The 21,208-nt window shown below is 41.6% G+C and overlaps 1 protein-coding gene across 1 annotated transcript in view; it reads right to left on the bottom strand.

Moving 5' to 3' along the window:
* Positions 1-6,687: 6,687 nt before the first annotated feature.
* LOC306825017 (ethanolamine kinase 1) overlaps positions 6,688-21,208 on the bottom strand; it is a 28,360-nt gene continuing 13,839 nt past the window's right edge. Inside the window, exons 6-8 of the mRNA XM_079345493.1 lie at positions 20,999-21,159; positions 14,337-14,410; positions 6,688-7,416 (exon numbers count right to left, since the gene is read on the bottom strand). Coding sequence (XP_079201619.1) covers positions 7,347-7,416; positions 14,337-14,410; positions 20,999-21,159 — 305 coding nt within the window. The 3' untranslated portion in view covers positions 6,688-7,346. The remainder of the gene's footprint in view (positions 7,417-14,336; positions 14,411-20,998; positions 21,160-21,208) is intronic.

Raw genomic sequence — 21,208 nt, 5'->3', positions numbered from 1 at the left:
GGAAGGATTTCTACCTTGTGTTCCTGTCGTCCCGCTGAGGCTGTGGATGGACGGATGGGAGTGTGTGGGCGTCAGGTGGAACGTGTCCATCAGTCTTCACTAATCCCATTCACACACGGCCAACGAAGCAGCGGGCTGCAGGAGCTGGGAATTAAACCCCCAACCTTCCATTTTAAAGAGACGACTGAGTCCCCCACTGAGCCACAGCGAACACTGTGATTTTGTGATTTCTTCATTTAAAAAGGAAAACTCACTTAAATTTGACAAGAGTAACATAAAGTGTTAGTTGGAAACAAGTGATCAAGCAGCACACAGACAGCAGGTAAAAGCATGTGACACATTCAAACACAGACGAGGAAGATTAGCGCAGTATTAATCCACCTTCACCCTTTGTTAGATGAAACACAGCTGCACACGTCGCTCTGCAGAGAGACGCTCTTTAAACACAGATTATTCACTCAAGTAGAAGTACAGATAACTTGTGTTTGTTATGAACCTGGCAACACGATTGGTCGACCTTTGACTTGAATCCGCCTACATTGAATTGAATTTTGCTTGCTTTTTTTTTGCTTGCTTGAATTTCCCTCGGGATCAATAAAGTATCCATCCATCCATCCATCCATCCATCCATCCATCCAAGAGAAAAACAACCAAAGAACATTACATGACATTAACTTGGCTCCGATGTGTAAATCAGATTTCATTAAACCAGTTGCAGACTTTAAGGTTTCAACTGGACTTTTTCATCTCTGGTTTTAGATTTGCAAAAACTCCTGTTTCATTGGATCTGACTTGTGTTTATAAAGAAACTGTAAGAGATTTAAGATTCTCACAGCGCTGAGTCTGACGCGCTCCCGTGCCTCATTGTTCTTCTCATGGGAGGGAGAGATGGACAAAGTGAGCAGAGATGACACACTCTTTGAGTTCACCTCTCCTCTTCTTGTGGGTTCGGGGTGTGTGTGAGGATGATGAGGGATAATAAAACACTTTCTCCTCAGAAGGTTCAGGCCCTGTAGGCAAATTCATGTTTGGATTTTTTTTTTAAAAACCCTCTTGAAGAGTAAAGAGAACACATTTTTATCTTTCTCTCTTTTTTTTTTGTCCTCACAAGTCAGACCTTTAGATCAAGAGAATAATAAATTGTTATTATGAGGGAGGAGCCGCCTTCACACGAGCTGGAGAGGCTCTTTCAATGAGGCATCAAAGTGTCCTGATGATGCTTCTGAAAGTGTACTTAATGGTCATGGTGCAGCACGATCCTCTTTGAGCTTGTGAGGCTTAATCACTGAAACGCTTTTGATTTATAAAAAGGGGGTTAATTGAGCCTTGCACCTCTGTGGAGTTTTAAAAAAAAATTTTTTTTTCACAAACACTGTTTGATTTTGAAGGCTAAAAATTCTTTCAATTCGGTGAAAAGGGATTTCTGTTTTAAAAAAAAAAAAAATTATTCAAGTTAGAGTTTTTAGCTCAAAATATAAACTTATACAAAAGTAACATCATCAGTGGGCCTCCATACACGAGTGGTGGTGATATGTCCCCGTCCTCTCACTCCATTTTGATGTTTCTGGTGTGTGTGACATCACACTGGGTGAGTTCAGGAGTGGTCAGCGATTGGACGCGATTCAAACATAGCATCAAAGAGAAAATAAAATCACAGTGAGGCGAGCAGATAAAGGGAAACACAGACAGTAAATACTGAACGGGGCCGGAGTTAAGACACAGGTGAGACACATCAGGTAATCAGCAGAGCGGGAAACACTGGGGGAAGGGCGTGCAGACAACAGACCTGAAACGAGACACAGGGTAAGAATCAAAGTCGGGGATGTGACAGCTTCTGTTCTGTCGTCACATCGTTCTTCTTCTTGGGAATTTCTGCAAGGAGCGAGAGGGGGGAAAACTAGAAGATATGTTCTAGTAAATGTTGACACTACAACATGTGCGGTCTGAAAAAAATGTCTCTTAATTGTCTTTTTAAAAAAAAAGGTGTCAGACTTCAAAGTCTTTGTATGTCAGGGTTTTGATTGTGTGACGGTCACTGACTCCGGGCAGGTTTCATCGAGGAAGTGAATCAAATTCAAAGTCTTTGTATGTCAGGGTTTTGATTGTGTGACGGTCACTGACTCCGGGCAGGTTTCATCGAGGAAGTGAATCAAAAAGAAGTTTCATCAAAGTTTCAAACATTTCTGTTCACTTCTGCTGTGTTTTTTATCTGGTCGTGTTGTTTCGTCTGCATCCTTTACCTTCATTCAGCAAACATTAACTGCTGTAAAAACAGAAAGACGCCCCGGCGACTTCGTAAGAATTCTTAAATAAGCGAGTCATAAAAGTAGAAAGACTAAATTCAGCTAATGTCATTAGCAAGTATTTAGTCACTAACCAAAGTGATGATGACACCAGATGAAAAGTCTTTGTAGGGCATCAACAAACTTTTTATTCTTCATCTCACAGGGGAAAAAAAATCTCTTTAAGCATCTCTGAGTTGAGACATTTCACTCCCAATGTCAGCCTCATGTTGACAAGGACGAACAGAGGTCATGACAGTTAGCGGGACAGATGCTCGGAGAACAAAGAACGTCAACAAATGAAACCATGAACAAGCCTAAACAATAAACTATTATTGGCTATTTTCCTGATTAAAGAGACAGGATTTGTGTTCAAATCTACTTTTTTTTTGTGCAGCGTCTCAACAGGCTGCTAAAAGCATTTTTTATATTTCCATTTTTTGAAACTCTAAATTATGACTTTTGACACATTTCAAACTGTCATCAAAGAAAAAAAAATTAAAATGAAAATGTCCCTCCTCCAATGAAAGCTAAAGGCAAACCCTTTGAGAACCACTGGAGAGCTCTTACTTTATGCTTTTTTTCAGTTTCGAGTTTATTCTCTGCACAGACGTGTGTTTGATTCGCTGACTGGGAGAGCAAGTTTTTGTCGTTCTGCTGATGTGAGATATCGTCTCTGTGCGAGCATTGTGTCCTTTCTTAACTTGACGTCTCTGCTGGTGTAGCTGGACAGACTCACGGACGCTTCCGCAGGCTCACAGAGTCTGTAATAAAAGGGATTGTCAATGCATCACTTAAACTCATAACGTGTAACCATAGAGAGACGGTTTCTACTAATGTACTCATTCAACTCAAGAATTCTATTTTTTTTTCTTCAAAGTAATGCACATTAGCAAAGTGTTTTATAAAACCTTTCCGTAGACACATTGTTGGGAAGTTTTAAAATATGAAAATTGACAACAATTGCAGATCTAGAGGGGTCTTATTAATATTCAAAGGGTCAGCAGCCTTGGGAAGCATTAAACAATAACGGCAAAGCTAAATGCAATACCTGAATAAAATGAATCGCAGGAGGAAAAAAAGAAGAAGAAGCAGCTTTGAATGGACTTGCTTGGGCTGTGTCTGTGTTTCAATGTCTTTGAAACATTGCATAAAGGTCTATACTTCTTTTTTTTTTAATGCAATTAGAATTGAAAGAAAGAATCTACAGTACTTTTTTTGGACTGGCAATGGACAAAAGGCCAATTTTTCCTTTTGCTTTCAGGAGGAGTCCTTGGGTCTTTGTCAGTGCATTAGTCTGCTAATTAAAATATGATATGTTTAACGGAAAAAATGCGCTTTGAAAAGCGTCTGGATTGTTTGACTCAAAGACACGGCTGCAAGCCTTGATGAGCAGAACTGTGCTCGACCATGAGGAGGTAAAGAGCATTGTTGTGGGTCCTCTCTGGTTTCAGCCCATCATAATTCTTTCTACTGATTTTACAATCACATTCTCCTTTGTGCGCCGCAGACACAATTGTGCAGAGGAAAGGACTCGTTGACATTGCATCCATCCATTTCCCATTTCCGCACAGTCCTGATGTGCCAACTTATTGTTCGCTGAAATGCTTCAGGCTACGAGTTTGTTTACAAGACAAACACAGCAGCCTTGGGTTAAAACAAACAGACGGGGAAAGTGTAAGATGTTGGATCAAATGGGAACTTTCGACGTCATCTCCATGAAACATGAAGCAGTTCAGTCCTTTCAGCGTCAGCTTCACTGAACCTCCATGTTAAAACCTCAACAGGTTGACATGACGAGCTAACGGCCCCTTAAACCCCGCTAAGCTGCTCTGAAAGCTCTTCTAGCTTCACCTCTGAGAATGTGCCGTCTGTGTTTTTGGTGCAGTGGTTTGAATCCTCCGTGCATGCTTGAGTTCTTCCTGCCTCTCTCGTCAGGTCAACTGGTGACTCTGCAGCCCCTGTAGGTGTGGGTATGAACGTTGGTTTGTCTCTATATGTCATCCATGTGATTTACCCCCATGCTAACATGATTTGAATTTTACATCCATTCGTTCTCCAGCAACAGAAAAGAAAATAGGATCAAAACGCTCCCTGGCTTGCATTGTTCCAGAGGGGATTTTGACCCACAGCCGCTGCCATAAGACTTGCCCAGATAGCCGTTAGGCAAAACTCGAGAAGTCAGAATGAAGTTTGGATTTAAATGTGGATCTTTAATTAAAGCTAAGTCGTCGTTAGATGCATTCCTCATCTCTTCTTCCTCAGAGCCAATACCTGCTGCCTTCCTCCAGATGTTGTTTTGATAATTAAAGTCAAAGACAAATATTTAATCTCAAGTGGACAAGAAGTTCTACAAAGTTGGTGAAGTCACCAAAAACTCCAGAGCTGCTACTTTCACCTTGGACCTGCTGGTTGTTCAACGTCTCTCTTATTTTTCCTGCAGCTCCTGTTTAAAGTCGACTTATTGTGATGAGCCTTAAAGCTTTGGAAAGATTTTAATAATGGCAAAAAAACCCCATCAGGAACACCTTATTGATAGTATTACTCGTGCATGTGTCGATGTTGTTGTACTTTGACACCTGCTGGTCCCGTCTTCGGTTGTCTTGTTTTCTGTTGGTTAGTTTTAGTGGGTCGTCTCAGGTGGAGGTGTTGGGTCTTTTTGACCAGGGTCTCCAAAGGGTCTTTCATATGTTTGTTTTTTATTAATCTTTGATTATTTCTGGGTGGAGTATTTTCATTGTGTTTAAAATATGTATCTGTGTGGCGACGTATATGTTCTGGTCCGTGCAGCCCCAATCTGAATTTATGCACACCTACTTATTGTACTGAATTTGGAGCTGATTTTACGTACTCTGCTTATATAATCATGACATGTCAAATGTTTGGATTTGTTACCAGATGTGAGGCACTTTGGGCCGGCTGATCGGACTCTTCACACCGAATAGCAGACAGATCCACCTCCAACAAGAAGCTGTCAAAGCTGAGCTGCTGCTGCCTGAGGCTCCTCAGCCTGGAGCTGCCGACACTGACGTGAACACAGTGCACAAAGTAGAAGGTACTCGTGTGTGTGTGTGTGTGTGTGTGTGTGGAGAAGCTTTGACGTGCGAGTTCTCCTCAGGTGAGAACACATGGAGGGGATTCAGGGACAAACGGAGTCGGGAAGCTTCTCCCGTAAATCAGAACGTGCTTTCTTTTATTGCTAAGGTAAACTCAATATATCAGTGATGACATTTCAGTTAGAAAAGGAGAATTGTTCTCGCAGTCATATGATGTTTGCTGCATATTAGAACCATCTGACCCGTTCCACCCAGCAGGTTTTCATTGACGTTACGTAGACCGCATCACATACTACAGACCAGGACAACGCTGCAGGAATTTCTGGCATCTTTTCAGAAAGAGGCGTGGTCAGAATATTGTTGTTAATATCCCATTATTAGGATTGACTCACTCGAGGCCTTTTCAGGGAAAGTATTTAGACGTGTAATAACAAGAAAAACACGAGTTCACCTCTATCCTATAAGTGGATGTTAACTCAAGGTATGCCTGTACAGGTGCAGCTTTAGGAACCTGAGAGCTTCATGAGGACTTTTCATTTGGTGTCCGTCTTAGTGATCCCTGTGGACCAATCACAGAGCTCCTCTGTTTGCTGGTCGTGTCATGTGTATATATATGTGAGGAGTATTGTGCAATGAAAAAAAAAATCCTCCGACTGTCTTTTAACAGTCACGTGTGTCTGTTGTTAACAAACAAACAGTCAGACTGACATGACTACATAATGAGGTCGGGAGTTGATCTCTGAGCATGATTATCGGTAGAAGGAAGCCGTGAAGGAAACTAAACGAAGGTATCAACAGAGTTGGACAGACGAGGAGACAGTGTCAGATGAAGATTTAAGCACGTTGACTTACGGAGACGTATCGCCACCTCGCAAAGTCACAATGCTGTCAGTTGTTTGTACCCCCGTGCAGGTTTACAGGACATCGACAGGTGCTGGCGCTGAAATGTAGACCGAGAATAAAGCAAACACAACCGGAGTCCCTATTTTGTCTTTTTTTTCTGCACCCAAGGCTAGAGATAATTTTAACAGTTTTTTTTATTTGTTGGCTGTTTTAACATCACAGATATTTTTTAGGAAACGCTCCGCCTGATAGTACTCACTCTCTGTGCCCTGCTCAGCCTCACATGCATCAGTACTGTGAAATTTGTCAATGAAGGTTCTAAGAAGAGGAATTTTCAGTCTGTCAGTGGAAAAAGAAAAGAGGAAGATAATAACGAACGCTGGTTTGAGTTGCCCGTCGCTCCAAGAGGCCTTATCGTCATCAGACGACAGCTGATTGGCTGAGAGATTTGACTAACTAGAATCTAAAACCTATGAAATCTCTGAGACAATAAACGACACATCATGGAGTATCAACAGCCACGGTTATATTTCACCACTCATCCATTTGCATTTTTCACATAAACATTTTGCACGTCATGTTAAAATAATGTTTCACACAAACTGTGGCAGCGCTTCACTCGGCAGTCTCTTCGTACATTCGAGTGAATCAGCAGTGAACTGGATGATCGTTGAACAAATAAAAAAGCAGCTTTGTAACGTTATTCCTGAGGACTAAGAATTAAAGCAACCCTCTGCATGCTTAAGTAAATAAGCTGAAATGGAAACTTGTTTTCCATCAGATCTGTGGGGCTCACTGAATAAGCATGCAAATAACCGACTTATGGCTTTTATGATCGGGCTCAGTTTTTGTGGCTTCATGCGACTCTGCTAAATGTGGGAACAATTAATGTGTTTCTGGCATGAGGTCGATCTCAAGATGCCAAATGGGCTTATCGGCATACTGACTGTGGTAAAACACATATTTAAAAAATCTCAGTGATAGCAGAAGTTAAGGACTCACTTTCGCAGCTCAAGAGAAACAAACAATGGGAAGCTCATTTACGGGCTCGTTCTACGGCTTCATTTCCAGCATGGACTCGTATCGGGTGACGAAGGAGGACGTCGGAGAAAAACTCGACTTGGACTGCTGATTCGGGATTGGAACATTTCATGGTCCTCTGATTCTAGCTCAAAGTCAGTCCAAAATATTCCTCTTTCTTCTCAAAGTAGTAGTTGAGTCGTGACATGGCATACCTGGACGGGGAGAAGAGCAGAATGTCAAAAGCTACATTTCATTTTGGACAAAGTCTTTACAACAAAACCACTGTAGTGAAATGTTCTCTTGATGTTGTTGTCACATGTTCCTACATGTGTGGCGGCTGAGGTTCAGTTGGTCGGCTCTTAACTGGAGGGTCAAGGGTTCAATACCGAGCTCCTGCAGCCACATGTCCCATGTGTCCTTGGGCAAGACACTTAACTCCAGGTTGCTCGCACTGCCTTGTCAGCGTTTTGTAAATGTGTATGAACGGTGTTGGACCCTCTGCCATCCGTGTATGGATGGCACCTCCGATGTAAGCGCGCTTCACCCTGAAAGCTCAGTTGGTTTGCCGAGCGCGGCGTGCCTGGTTCGGGAATGGAAACGTCCGTTAACCATTTGTCTTTGAGTCTCTTTCTGTAAAATCCTTTTTGTGAATTCAGGAACAAAAACTGTTTCGGTGATCATCAAAGTGCTTTTCATATTAAAGGTTTTCTTTTGCTTCAGTCCGTCCCTGAAAAAAAAAGAATCACCATTTCCAGAGGCACCTTTTATGTCTCTGTGACGTCCGGTAGACGCTGAAGGAAAGCTCTGTTCATTCTTCTCACTTTCGTAATGTAGTGCAGTCGTGAACCTGAAAAACCTCCTCACTTAATGTTTGGTTGAAGAAATTTCATTCCAGCAGAAGAGTTTTCGATCCACTCGGTGAGTCATTTTTTGTCTTTTTGTGTCATGTTTGATTTGCAGGCTCTGCAGTGTGCAGTTCGCTGTGTTCTGTTCAAAAAAAGAAACTGAGGAAAGACATTGTAGTTTTTCTAGAACGATGTTCCTCCAATTCTTCTCTAAAATACAAAACATTTTGTGATTTGTGCCGGCAAGAGAAGCAATTTGAAGCTTTCTAAACGTCTGTATGAGTTTTGCAGCCAGTGTCTGCGGCATGCCCGAGATGAGTGAATGGGTCCTAACAGAATATGACTCAAATCAAAGTATGCAGCTTCGATCAGGACTGTTAGCACTAGCATCCCAGCTAACATTAGCTAACATCTGCCTGGCTCTTCCCAGCCTTTAGAGCTGACTGAAATAAGTTTGGTCAGGCCAGCTTCCCTTACTTTCGTCCTTTTTCTTTTCTAGCATCCTAACTTTGTGCGGGCCTTATCGCTGTACTCAGCAGAGAGAACTCCCATGATTCCCCATTGTTCTGTTTTGATCGAGAGCCCCGCTGCATTTGCTATTCGTATAGAGAGCGACGTCTGATGAAGGTCTGAAATGATAATTAGAGTGCGGACTTCGTCTCGTAAAGAACAAAATGGCTGTGATAGGAAATGTGCTACATTTAGCCTTCACCTCACGCCGCACAACTTTCTACTTTGTGAGGAGGAATATTTGTATTTCCATTGACGTGAACCTTGCTCATTATGAGCACATCGTCGTGTGCGCTTCTCGTCGACTCTTTAATTAAAAAAACATGTAAGAAGTAAAGTATACATTTAAAAAGTGTGGACGTGTTCATTGAAAGTGAACAATAATGAGATTTTGGTTTCCTGTGTTGTTGACAGGTCACACTGTTAATAGCTCAACGTGGGCAGTATGTTTTTTTATCACTTGCACAACAATAAAGCATTAAAAACTCTTTTCAGTCTGAAAGCTGTGTCAAAGCCTTGCCGCGTTTCAGAACTTAACTGTGGTGGAAAGTGGTTTTGTGTTTGTTCAAACCATATTATCGAAGGCTTCAATAAATCTGATGTCTGAGTACGCTGCTGCCCTTGGCCATTATACTACCCCCATTGAAATTAAGCACATAGAAAATAGAGGCACAGAGGAGCTTGTCCTTTAATCAGTGCTTTTAATCCTCAATGCCAAATCAGTTTTCTCTCTCGTACCGCGCGCAGAGACAAAAAGATAATCCTGACACATGCCTTTTAGTTACTTGTGTTCAGTCGCTCTGTTCCCCGCCTGTATCTCTGCAGCCAACCGCTTTCTCATCACGGTGTCACACTTGGGTTTTTCTAAGACTTGTTTCTTTCCACCTGTAGCTTGTTGTTAGAGAGATGGTGCAAAGTGTGTCTGAGCTCAGCCTATTTTTTTCTTTTCTTTTTTTAAAGTGAAAAGTTCATAAATCCTGAGTGGTAGCCTGCAGACATTTTCACAGCTTTTATCGTTGTTGGAGAAACTTAAGAGTGTGTTTTTTTGTCAAACTTATTTTAAGGGAAACCTCATCCATGCTGCATCTAATGATTAAATCGTTCTAAAAGCAACATAGATATTTCCTTAACTTGATGAGATTAAAAACAATGCCTGGTTGTCCTGCTCGAAATGTGTTTGATTCTTTTTTTAGAGATGCATTATTTTAAAAAAAGCCAGAAAGGACAACAGCTATTCTTAAAACAATATTTCGCGTTACATGATTATGATACCAATGTTTTTTTCATCACTTCGTTGCACATCTTTGTGACTGTTTTTTTTAAATAGGCCTTGTAATCCTGCTTGTAATATCTCTGAAACATGTCCCACAAACTGCATCGTGCTGATCTTTCTCAGAGACGGAGTCACTCTGCGTTCATCCGGCGTCGCAAACAACAGAAAGAAAGAAAACGAGTTTCTGAGTTGTAAAATGAACACCTGCTGAAGTCGGAACAACGCCGACACTGGGGAAAGAAGGAGGAGCCAGACATGTTTGTCATCAAATGAGCGGAAAGTTATGTTTTGTTACTGTAAGGTTTTTTTTTTTTTTTTATGAATTCCCAAATTGCACTTTAACTTTTTGCTGAAATACAACCTGGAACAAACACATTATACACCTTTTTTCCAAGCTTTTTTTTAATTTTTTTTAAGATTTATATTTTTGCTTTCCTTGCCTTTATTGTAGAGACAGGACAGATAGAGTCAGATATCAAGGAAAGTGAGTGGGAAATCAGACTGCTGCAACGAGGTCTATAGCCTCTCTGGACATGTGGGGGGGGGGGGGGGGGGGGGGGGGGGGGGGGGGCAGGCTGTTGGCGCTCCCATATAGTTCATTTTTTTATTTGACCAGATGCTCTTTGTTCAGTTTGACGCATGCTTGTCAGACATGGACTCTGCGTGCCTGTATTCAGGGCCTAACAGAGTGAAGTGGCACTGAGAGGCGTCCACTGTGGAAACACAAGAACTGACAAAGAGAGGGCGCAGTTATGTTCAGAGCTCTCCGCATGAAGGAACTCGACACACGCGTCCAGATCCTCTGGAAACTGTGAAGCTGCTCTTCAAACCTGCCTTGTTTTCCAGAACACACACCCTGCCTTTAAAATATCAACAACAACAAAAAATGTCATGTGGACTTGTTCACAAAGCTCATGAAAGAAAAGAAAGCCGTCCATAGTACTTTGTATTGATAGTCCAATAATCTGTCAAACCCACACTTTTCCTAAGTAGAATTATACTGGAGTATACTTCTCTAATAGAGCTGCAGCCTTCACAGGGGATCCCATTCATCCTTATTTTGATTAAGAGTGACACCTTAAACTTGCAGGCTTAACATTTATCATCATCAGAGATGAAACTGAGACGTTTCCCTCTTTAGCACAAGTGGGGGAAAGTGAGCTCCCTCAAAAGCAGGTATTCCATTTCACAATGTGCTTTTGTGCACAATTCCCTCAATTTAGCAGTCAGGCTTCTCCAAACAGTGGGCCTCCTCCTCCTCCTCCTCCTCCTTCATTTCCTCATAATAATGTCTTTGTCAAACAGCCGCTCACCTCTCCAACACGTCCACAAATCTAAACCGCTGACTCGCAGACACTTTCAACACATGAATAAAATCACATAAAGAAAAGTAAATAACGAGCGCAGGGGGAGGGAGGCTTGCATTCCCCTTGTGGCTCCCTATTGTCACTTCTACATCTGGCTCTGGTTAAAGCACAAGGCCTCGACGACGCCTGTCACTCGTTGGGAAGTCGGCAAGGACTTGGCTCAGGGGGAAAACAGTGGGAGGAAAACATAAACACACACACGCACAAACACACACACACACACACATATATTTCCAGGGTTTAACTCTAACTTCCTATTTGTTGCCTTTTCATCACAAAAGCTTGAAATGCAGTGTTGTGTGTTCTCTCTCCAGCTGTGGAGAAAAAAACCCAACTTGGTTAACTGTGAGTAAGGCTGTGGTTATGACAAGAAAATTATGGTTAAAGCTGAATTAATTATGATATTCAAACCAAATCAAATGACTGTGTTTAATGCAGAAAAATGTCTCTTGCAGTAATCAACCCACAAAAACAAAAACTTAATCCAAATCTGCAGAACATTTATAGCAAATATACTTTTTGGTTCCATCTCATTTCCTCGTAACTCTGTTTTCACAACAATAAGTCGACGCTTTGAACTATGTGTTTTTTTAATAAACCAGGCATTAAAGTGTAATTCCACTGGGGGGGGGGAATAAATTAAGAAGCGTGTTAACGTGAGACGCAGAGCGTTTGGAGCCAGCTCCAAGTGGACAAACGGGGGAACTGACGTTTTTTTTACACTTCTGCGTTGTCTTCATTTTTTACAAAATCAGAGGCTGCAGCTTAGTTTTAATCTTCTCCCTATTTATCTGCCTTTGCTAACTTACGGTATGCTAGCTAATAGCTAAAATAAACCCCCAAAAACTACCTGCAGGTACAATTCGACATTAGTGGCATAGATTCACAACCAGGAGAAATCAGCTTTCTTAGCAAACAAAACACATGCTTAAACGCAGGGTCAGATCCAATTTTTCATCTCCTGACAATAATTTATAATTCAAGCGTTCTGAAAAAGAAACAAAAAAACTCTGTCATCAGTAGCAGCTTGGTTTATAAACCAATCACAGCCTCTCTACCCCATGCATGCACGAGCCCACACTCAAAGCATGAGCTGAAATCCGCTGCTGGACCAATGGCGTTAGTGCATGTAAGTGAGGGGCGGGGCTTCAGAGGGAGCACAGGTCGGTGAAGACGGAGAACGGAGAGGATGCTACTTAATGCTAGTTTTTGAAAATTACCGAGACTGCTTTTAGGAAGTTCTTACTTGGATTGTCAACTTCACCGTGTAACAAGTTAATCAACTCAGGACAAGAATAGTGTAACTGACTACACGAGATTTATACAATATTTAACACACCTGAGAACAGCTCCGTCCTCATGGAGCAAATGTTGGTACATTCAAATGGAGTCCTCTTGATGTAACTTTAGCTACGATGCCCCCCTGTTTTTCTTTGTTTAGTCATTTGAAAGCCAGAAGTGAAACACTGATGCTAGCAACAATTTCTCCGTTAGCGTAAAAGCGTCTCTTTTACTGATCACTATTTGCACATGAACGATCCAGCGTGATAAAAAAAAAAAAAACTCTTAAAAGTGGATCTGCTTGCTAGCTGTGAAGAATAAGTAAGCTACATTATTAAATCCTGGTGTGACCTGCCCTTTATGCATCCAATTAAAACCTCCTCAGAAAGAGCGTTTACTGCCACATTACTTACCGCTCTGCCATTGAATTTAAATGACGCGTGTCGCTTTATGTGGTTTAAACAAATAGCAAGGACAGTTTACGAAGACGATGTTCTGACTGGTGTGTGCTCTCTCTGTAAATGTATTTAAATGAAAGGATGAAAGCCACGACAAACTTGACCGTTGACATATACACATTGTTCTTTACAACTTGATAGACCTTTTCTAAAATCAGTGTTGGCACATGTAATTGGCATATCCAGAATATGTGTGTGTCCGTCATTCGTTTGCACTACTTTGCAGAGTTTTTTTTTTCTAATGTAGCGATACCTCTGACTCCACATCATTACTGTTGTTTTCTGAGTTTTTTTAGCCCAGCCTCCCAGCAGAAGAAAGGTAACCCGACCCTCATCGTGCACTTTAGGACAACCTCAGCCGGCGGCTTAGAGGAGCAGACGTCTAGCAGGCGCATGTGGCCCGGCCAGGGATGAGAGACGTAAATGTAAGGGAGGACGGACGGCACGGGAACAATAGCGCCTCTGTACCTCGGCACCCCTCTGGATCACATTTCCTCTGGGGTCCGGATCGAAATGAGGCGGGGGCCCTGTCGCTGATCTAGCAAGCGTGCAGAGCAAGCCACACAGAGGGGAGGGTGCCGTATGTCAATAGTGATTAGGATCACGATCACAACTGTGGCGGGTGTGGGGCGCACAGAGAAGGGAGAGAGGAAGAAAGAGAGGGGGGAGAAGGGAAACATTTTGCCCTCCTGAACTTTATTGTCTGGCTGCGAGAAGTGAGGAATGTCTCCTCCTGGTCTTGTTTAAAGATAATTGCCCTGTGTGGATCATAATATACTTAAATTGAAAGTATATTTGTTTGACATTTCTTAAGACGGTTTTTGTAAAAGCTCAGCCTTTTATGGCAGAGAATCATATTAGTCAATGTGTTTTCAGGAGCCAGAAGACAAACAGAAAAACTGGGCAGGACGAGCACAACAAGTCTTGAAAATTCAAATGAGGGTTGCGGGTGGCGGACTTGAACATTTTTTTACACGATGGTCCCAAGTTTCCAGACCTTTGGAGGAATTCTTGGCCTACAAAATTCTCTGTGAAACGATCCTAATGATCATTCTGCTTTTATAAACATTGCAATAAAATTATGACGGCTTGAATTCAGGGAGCAAGATTTCTTTTCTGTTTATTCAGAGATGAAGTCATAAAGTATAGTTGCATGTGTTTCGACATTAATCGGCTGATGTGAAGGTGGAGCTCTGTGTCAGGAGGGCGACGATTTTAAAGTGAAAATTTGTCTGAAGAAAACGTCAGAATCACAGAGCTTTAGGAAACGGTGTTGATGCAAAGTGACATCAGGACGCAAGCTCTAACCGTGGACACGAGGACATGTTTTTTTTTTTTTTCATGCAGCACCCTTGACTTGACTTTATTGCAAAAAACCCCCCCAAAACCCCCACAAACCTTTGGAAGTCAAAGTCAATTGAGGAGAAACGTGATTGCAGGATGGCCCAAAGACCCCAGAAGAAGTTGGATGCCTGGTGGGGAGAAAAACAACGTTAAAGGACCAGTTCAAATGTTTTTTTAAGTTTTACACCATTCATCACGACTTCTCAAGCAACTGTACACTCAAATGTTTCTTCTTTTTTTTAAATTTATGTGTTAAATTCTTAAAATAAATAAAGTCTTCTTTAGTGAAGGTATAGTGATCTGCTAGCTCTGTGAAATAGACTGTTTTCAGTTGTAGCTGATGCGGTAGGGGGAAATCATAAGTTGCATTAAATCAAGGCACTCTTGCGATAATTGCTTGTGATATTTCATTTATTTGAACCCCTCTGCCAGGGTAGCAGCTACTCCTCTCAGGGCCAACACTTTTAAACCTGACATTAAATTAGAACCACAGTTATCTGATTAAAAACCCAAGGTTAAAGGAATAGAAATAAAATGAAAACATCAAATGAAAATAATAAAAATCAGTTTTTCAATTTGAATCAATATTAATTCCAATGAATGTTACATTTGCAACTTATTCTCACTCCACATCCGACACAATTCCTCAGTTAAAAGTTCTTGTATATAAATCGTCGTATCATCTGCATAAAGAAATCATTGTGCTTCATTTAAAAAAAAAAAGGGAGACTCGCATTGCTGAAGGATTTGAATAGAAATTTCCTCAAACCGCCTCCTCGAGGTCCACCGTGATAACTTTTAACCGCCTATGTTTGCAACACACTGAAATAGAAAAGAAACAGGATAATAATGGATTGAGGCGGCAGTAGCTCAGTCTGTAGGGACTTGGGTTAGAAACCGGAGGGTCATCGGTTCACTTCCTGAGCACTGCCGAGGTGCCCCTGAGCAAGGCACCAAATCCCAAAACTGCTCTGGAGTGCTCACTGTGGGCAGCCCCCTCACTCTGAGAGCCCTCCATTAATGCATGTCAAACTGAATATTATTATTTGAAGCAGATTCTGTTTAGAAATGTTGTGAAGTTTTGTGGATCGTCTTCCTCAGACTGCTGATTTTGAACCTACGTAATGTGCGTGTAACTCCGTCCTATTTCAGTTGTGGTCGAAAGATGCTGAGCACTCAACTGCTGTTGAATCAATCATTCAGGTAAACACACAGGTAATTCTGTGTTCAGTTTCTGTATATAAAAAACCTGTGACTTTAAATGTATTGTGATAGCAGGAGCGTGTGTCAGGGGGGGGCGAGGGGGGGGGGCATGGACCTTGTTGTTTTCTTTACATGTCAATGTAAAATCTTTTCTTGAGTAAGCACTTTTAATTGTAAACAAAACTTTTACATATCTGTTGCATAAGACAGGAAATGAATTAGTCTATAAAATGTGTCAGTACAAACTTTTGCTTGCAGTGAACTAATTTGCCATTAATTGTATTTTTGGAAGTTAGAAAGTAGGCGGGAGTTTGTATACAGGACTTAAATAATTACTTAAAGGTACATGTGATTACAGGAGGTAAAGGGTGAATTCAACTAATTCATGGTGTGTACATACAAACTTCATACCACCCTCGGATGTGCTCCAGTTGGGCCACTGCAGTCTGGACATGTCCCTGTCTCATAGACATAAAATGACTAAATGATACAGATCAGAAGTCAAAACTGTAACTGATGGTCACATTTCTGCTCACTGATTTCTACATGCAAAAAGCTCCTTTCCATGTCTGATTCAGGCTAAAGCAAACACGTCTTCTCCCCCTGTGCTGGGAGGGAGGAGGTCACCGCGGGGTCAGATGATCCGCTCGAAAACACTTGAGCCAAATCTTCATGTCAGAGAGTGAACTGGAGCTCTCTCATTGAATAACAGACTCGTAAATAACCGCGTTTATCTTGTCCACCATGCTCCTGTGAGGCTGCGCGTTGCTCAAACGAATAAAAGCAAAGTGCAAACCCGGGGATTATTTTTGTTTTGTCACTTTAGAAAAATGTGTTGATGTGTGCTTTCACTGGCTTTTCTTTCTTTGTTTGTCTTCTAGCATGTCGTGCTACTTTTCCCTGTGCCACAGAGCAGAACTGTAAAAACACGCCGGTCGTCATGTGTAGCGGCTCCCATAACTGATGCTGCTGCCTGCCAGTTGTAGCTGCTCAGTCAGAATGACAAACCTCCGTATTGAATGGTTCCCTCCTTAATGGCTTTGCTCACTTAGGCTTGCGGACTTCCATGCCTCCATAAATTTCTGTTGTTCTCCACCCTTATTGTAAATCTTCATGGTAGGACCACTAATAGCAAGTCCTAATAAGATCCAGACAGGCCTCTGTTCTGCGGCCCAGTGATATAATCACATTTTTATTTGATAATCAAATAAAGGGTGGAATGAAATACTTGAAGAGCGATGTGCGGTTTTCCCTTGGCTTGCTCCCCTCCCTGGCAGATTTTCATCTCTAATCTCTGTCTTTCGTTGGAGGGAGAGACGGAGTGTGTTTCCATTATGATTAATAACTGCTCTCCATTAAGAGAGCATCAGTCTAACACTAAGCAGAGACCAGCAGTGACGGGGACTCATTGAGAAAAAAAAAGTGGCGATGAGAGACGTGTGTGTGTGTGTGTGTGTGTGGGGTGACATCACAGAGCCGCGGGGCTGACGGGGGGATCCCTGGCGAGGAGAGAACGAGCGGTAAAGACCCGCTGCGACTTGGCACAGACTGCCTGAGATTACGACGTGAAGGAGGCAGCTTCACGGCACGCCGCACAGCTCTGGCACCCGGCCAGGCTTTGTGGATGGCACACAGTGCAGACGCACAACTTCCCTCAGAGCAGACCCGTTTTTATTGGTTCCTGATTTTTTTTTTTTTTTTTTACTATTCATCTGTATTCTCATCTACAGAGTCTTAACAATGCAGTAAATTCAATGTAGTTTGATTATTGCAGGCAATTATCAGGAGATATGACAGCGATGCCATTGAATCCTTTTCACAAAAGAGGGAACACAAAAAAAAAAAAATCGACAACAATTTAAAAAGTCATCAGACTGAATTGTAAATTCTGACAGGTTTGGAAATGTTCCAAAGACCATTACTGGTAACCAGTATGTCATCCGCTGTGCCAGATGTGCTATGAAATAGTGGGTGGGATCAATACGGCAATATATCGTCTTCCTGACTCGTGTCATTGTCAAATCGATGGCGTACCATTTCCATATTGAAGTTTTGTTTTTAAAGAGCAACACTGTGAAATGATTTCCCGTCCACTTTGACTCACTGACGTTTGTATGAAGATCATTTTATGAAACGGTCGCTCCTTTAAATGCATTTCCACAAAACACAGGAAAACAAGAGAATTACTGAAGAGACATAAATACAGACAGCTCCCCCCCCTTAAACAAGAGCAGGTGAGGAAATAAAGAACAACATGTCTAAGTAACAGCGATACAAAAAAAATAAATAATCAAAAACCCGAACAAGAAGAGGTTGTTTAAAGTGAAATAAAATGTTTGCTTAAGCAGTAGAGGGAAAAGAAGGATTTCGGTGGGGAGGAACTGTTTTGAGATTTGACCAATAATTAAAAGGAATACATTTTGACAAGTTGCACCCTTGAAATAATAATAATTTTTATTTCGTGAACATTTGGGAGGATAATGTTTGAGAGCAGGAAAAAGAAGAGAAAGCTGATACGAGGTGAAGGTGACAGCATGTCGCAGTACATAAAGCAATAAGTGAGGTCCTCTACCTGCTTTTCAAAGGGTCTCGAGATAACACCTGTTATGAATTAATGCTATACAAATAAAGATTGAACAACATAAATGCTGCACTTCAGCCTTTGAGGGGCATCTCTGTATGTCAGGTTACAGTCGTCCTGACATGTAGATCAATTATCCGATATTGTGACGTCGTAAACGCTGTCCATGTGTCGCGCTTTGTGTCGTGTAACGAGCTTCGCTTCGGTGAAATAATTCACGCAGGTCTTTGAAAGGTCAAAGAGCACGGGAGCATCCAGCTCCTGACTGAAGGAGGTTAGAGCAGATTAAAAAGAGAGCAATGCTAAAACAACAACTACAAAAACAAAACAAAAATAATCTTGATTAATTGTTTTATCTTTTAAATGTCTGTAACAGTGAGAAGAGCTCGGGGTGAATCCTTGAAATAGATTTTATTTTTTTGACAAACTTCCAAAATTCAACAAATGAAACAGCAAGAGTGTTTTTTAAACAGGCCGAGCGCTCATGATGTCGGGTTTAATTATCAAGAGAAAAGAAGAAGAAGAATGAGGGATATATCATCTCTTTGATTCAGGCCTTTTACCAACAAAAGCTATCAAATAAGTGAGCTTTATGAAAAGGCATCAAACTGAATTGTTCATTATTAGATTTGGAAAATGTTGCAGTCACTTCTACAGAAACAGATACGGTTCATCTTCTAGCTTTGTCGTGAAATAGTTCTTAAAGTCTCAGTCATGTAAGGGACATGACATGAGCTGTGCTTCGTCTCCGTCAGAGGGCGACAGCTTGTGATTATTTCATTAGAAGAAGACGTAAAAAACACACACACACACACACACTCAGCTCCAAATGAGCGGCTTCATTCAGAGCAGCGTCCTGATCTTCTTCATGGAGTCGCTCATTGGGAGCCGATCGGCGTGCGGACCCTTCTCAGGATGCAATTTGCTTCGTGGGAGAATAATCAGACAATCACTGCAAAAATGTAAATCTTATCAAAACGACGAAATATATCCTGACACCAGATATATCCAACGTTCACCTGATGAGACGACGTTTCAAGATATTACAAGTTGGAAAAAAAGGCCTGAGTGGTTTTTGAAGCGTCAGACCGGCTGTGAACTGAGGCAGAAGTTACTGACGTTTCCTGAGTCTGAGGTTTCATTTAAAGAAACTTCACTTTGGTACATTTTGCTTTCTGCGCTGGCCGACAGTTTCACCCATTACAAATAAATCCAGGTCTCATTTTCCACATGTTGAGCTATAAGACGATTCTCGGGCCCTCTCAGGTGGATGTGGCTTTTATGAAGTGTAATGATGAGAAATAAGACGTGAACGTTTGCTTAGGATTCACTTTTTCCACAGATTTTTTTTTTTATTTGTTTGATTGATAAAATGTCAAGTTAAGTGAAAAGTCGCCCAGAGAGAGAAATTCTTAAAATGTTTTGTTTTCTGTGAAATAGACGCTTAAAAAAACACAAATGATCAAAGCTCTGTAATAGAAAATAAAGCGCACATAGATCCTCTCAGGTGTCGGCGTTATCCGTCCTTTTTTTTTTTTTTTTTTTCTCACTTTGATGATACGAGCAAAACTGTTGAATGTTCGATCTTTAGAAATAGAAAGTGTTTACTGTTATTATACAAGCGGATAATGAAATATAAATGCTTCACCTTAAAGTGAATGAACCCTGAAGGGAGCCGGAGCAACAAACAAGCTGCTTTCAGCGAAGAGAGGACGAACGTTTATTTATCAGACTTACAGCTGATGATGTTGAGCACAGGAAGGAAGGAAGTCAGAAATACAAATACATCTTGTACAGGTAAAAAAAAAAAAAAAGATTATTATTATTATTATTAGGAACATTATCTATTTTCTATAGAGGATATGTGCATGTGTTGCTCCGATAAAAAGTGCAGGTAGAATTTAGTATTTTTTTCAGCCTTTTAGTCCCAACATAAAGAAACAGTAATAAAAAGGTTTTAGAGTGAAATACACAAAGCAGACATAAATACGACATTTAAAGGGGGATATGATTATATTTGTGAATGTGTTTGAAGAAGGATGTTTCAGTTGATTAAAAAAAAAAAAAAGAAACACGCTGTTATTTTCTCAATTAACAGGCTCGCTCTCCCTCGCTCTGACACGCCGCTCGTCAAAAAAACAAGTCGAGCTGGAAACTTGGCCCGTTTAAAGTCAGTGATCAATTTCCCCCAGTCTTCCCTCGAGCCGAGAGTCGTCCTCGGTTTGTCATAGAAAATCTGATTTCAATCAACATGATGTTATCGCCCCCCCCCCCCCCCCCCCCCTCGCTCCATTCCAGGCTTTATTTCTTTTCCCTCCTCTCGCTGCTCCCTGTCTGTGTTTTTGGCCGGGGGAGCGAGTTATTTTAAAAAGTAATATGCTTCCTCATCATTTCTGGGCTATTTCAAGAGACATTCACACCAGCCCCAAAATTGGTGGGACAATTCTGCTTATTGTGTCGAGCTGTGAAAGCACTTTGAGACTGATAGCCCCGGCACCACTTGAGCCACCAAAGAATGAAAATTGTGGTCATGAGAAAAATAATTCTGGCTGCTGTCTTTCATTTTTCCCTGCGGCAGCTTCTAATCAACTCAGATGGAGTCCATCAAAGTTTGGTGGGTCAGCTGAGGAGCTGCTTTGCTTTTCTTTTGGGAGCCTTTTTTTTTTTTTTTTTTTTTTTCAGGGTGCTGGAAAAGTAAAATGTTAAAATGTGATGGCAGGGTGTAGCCGGCCTGTCATTACAGCGATCTGCACACATATGGATATTGTTGAAATGCACACTAATCTCATAATGTTGAGACATTTGAATCCCTCCGAGAGAACGACTTTAAAAAAGGAAATAACCGTTGAGAGATTTGTCACTTTTGGAAGTCTTTCCGAAGCGTTGAGGTGCTTGGTAATGACAGACGGAGTCGGAGCGAGCGGACTCTTACCAGTGAGAACTTGCAGACTTGGATGTAGAGCTGAGTAACTTCTGCCTCTGTGACGGTGACCTCACGGCCCGAGCTGTGCTTGTAGCTCTCCAGATACGCCGTCAGCCAGTCTCTCTGCAGCTCCCGGCTCGGGTACAGGCTGTAGTTCACGTCATTCACACCTATGAACAAGAAACACACACACACACACACACACACACACACGTTAGC

The sequence above is a fragment of the Symphodus melops genome (genome assembly GCF_947650265.1).
Source record: "Symphodus melops genome assembly, chromosome: 6".
Classification (NCBI taxonomy): Eukaryota; Metazoa; Chordata; class Actinopteri; order Labriformes; family Labridae; genus Symphodus; species Symphodus melops.
Note: the sequence above shows the minus strand (reverse complement) of the source record. Positions and strands in the feature narration are given on the sequence as shown.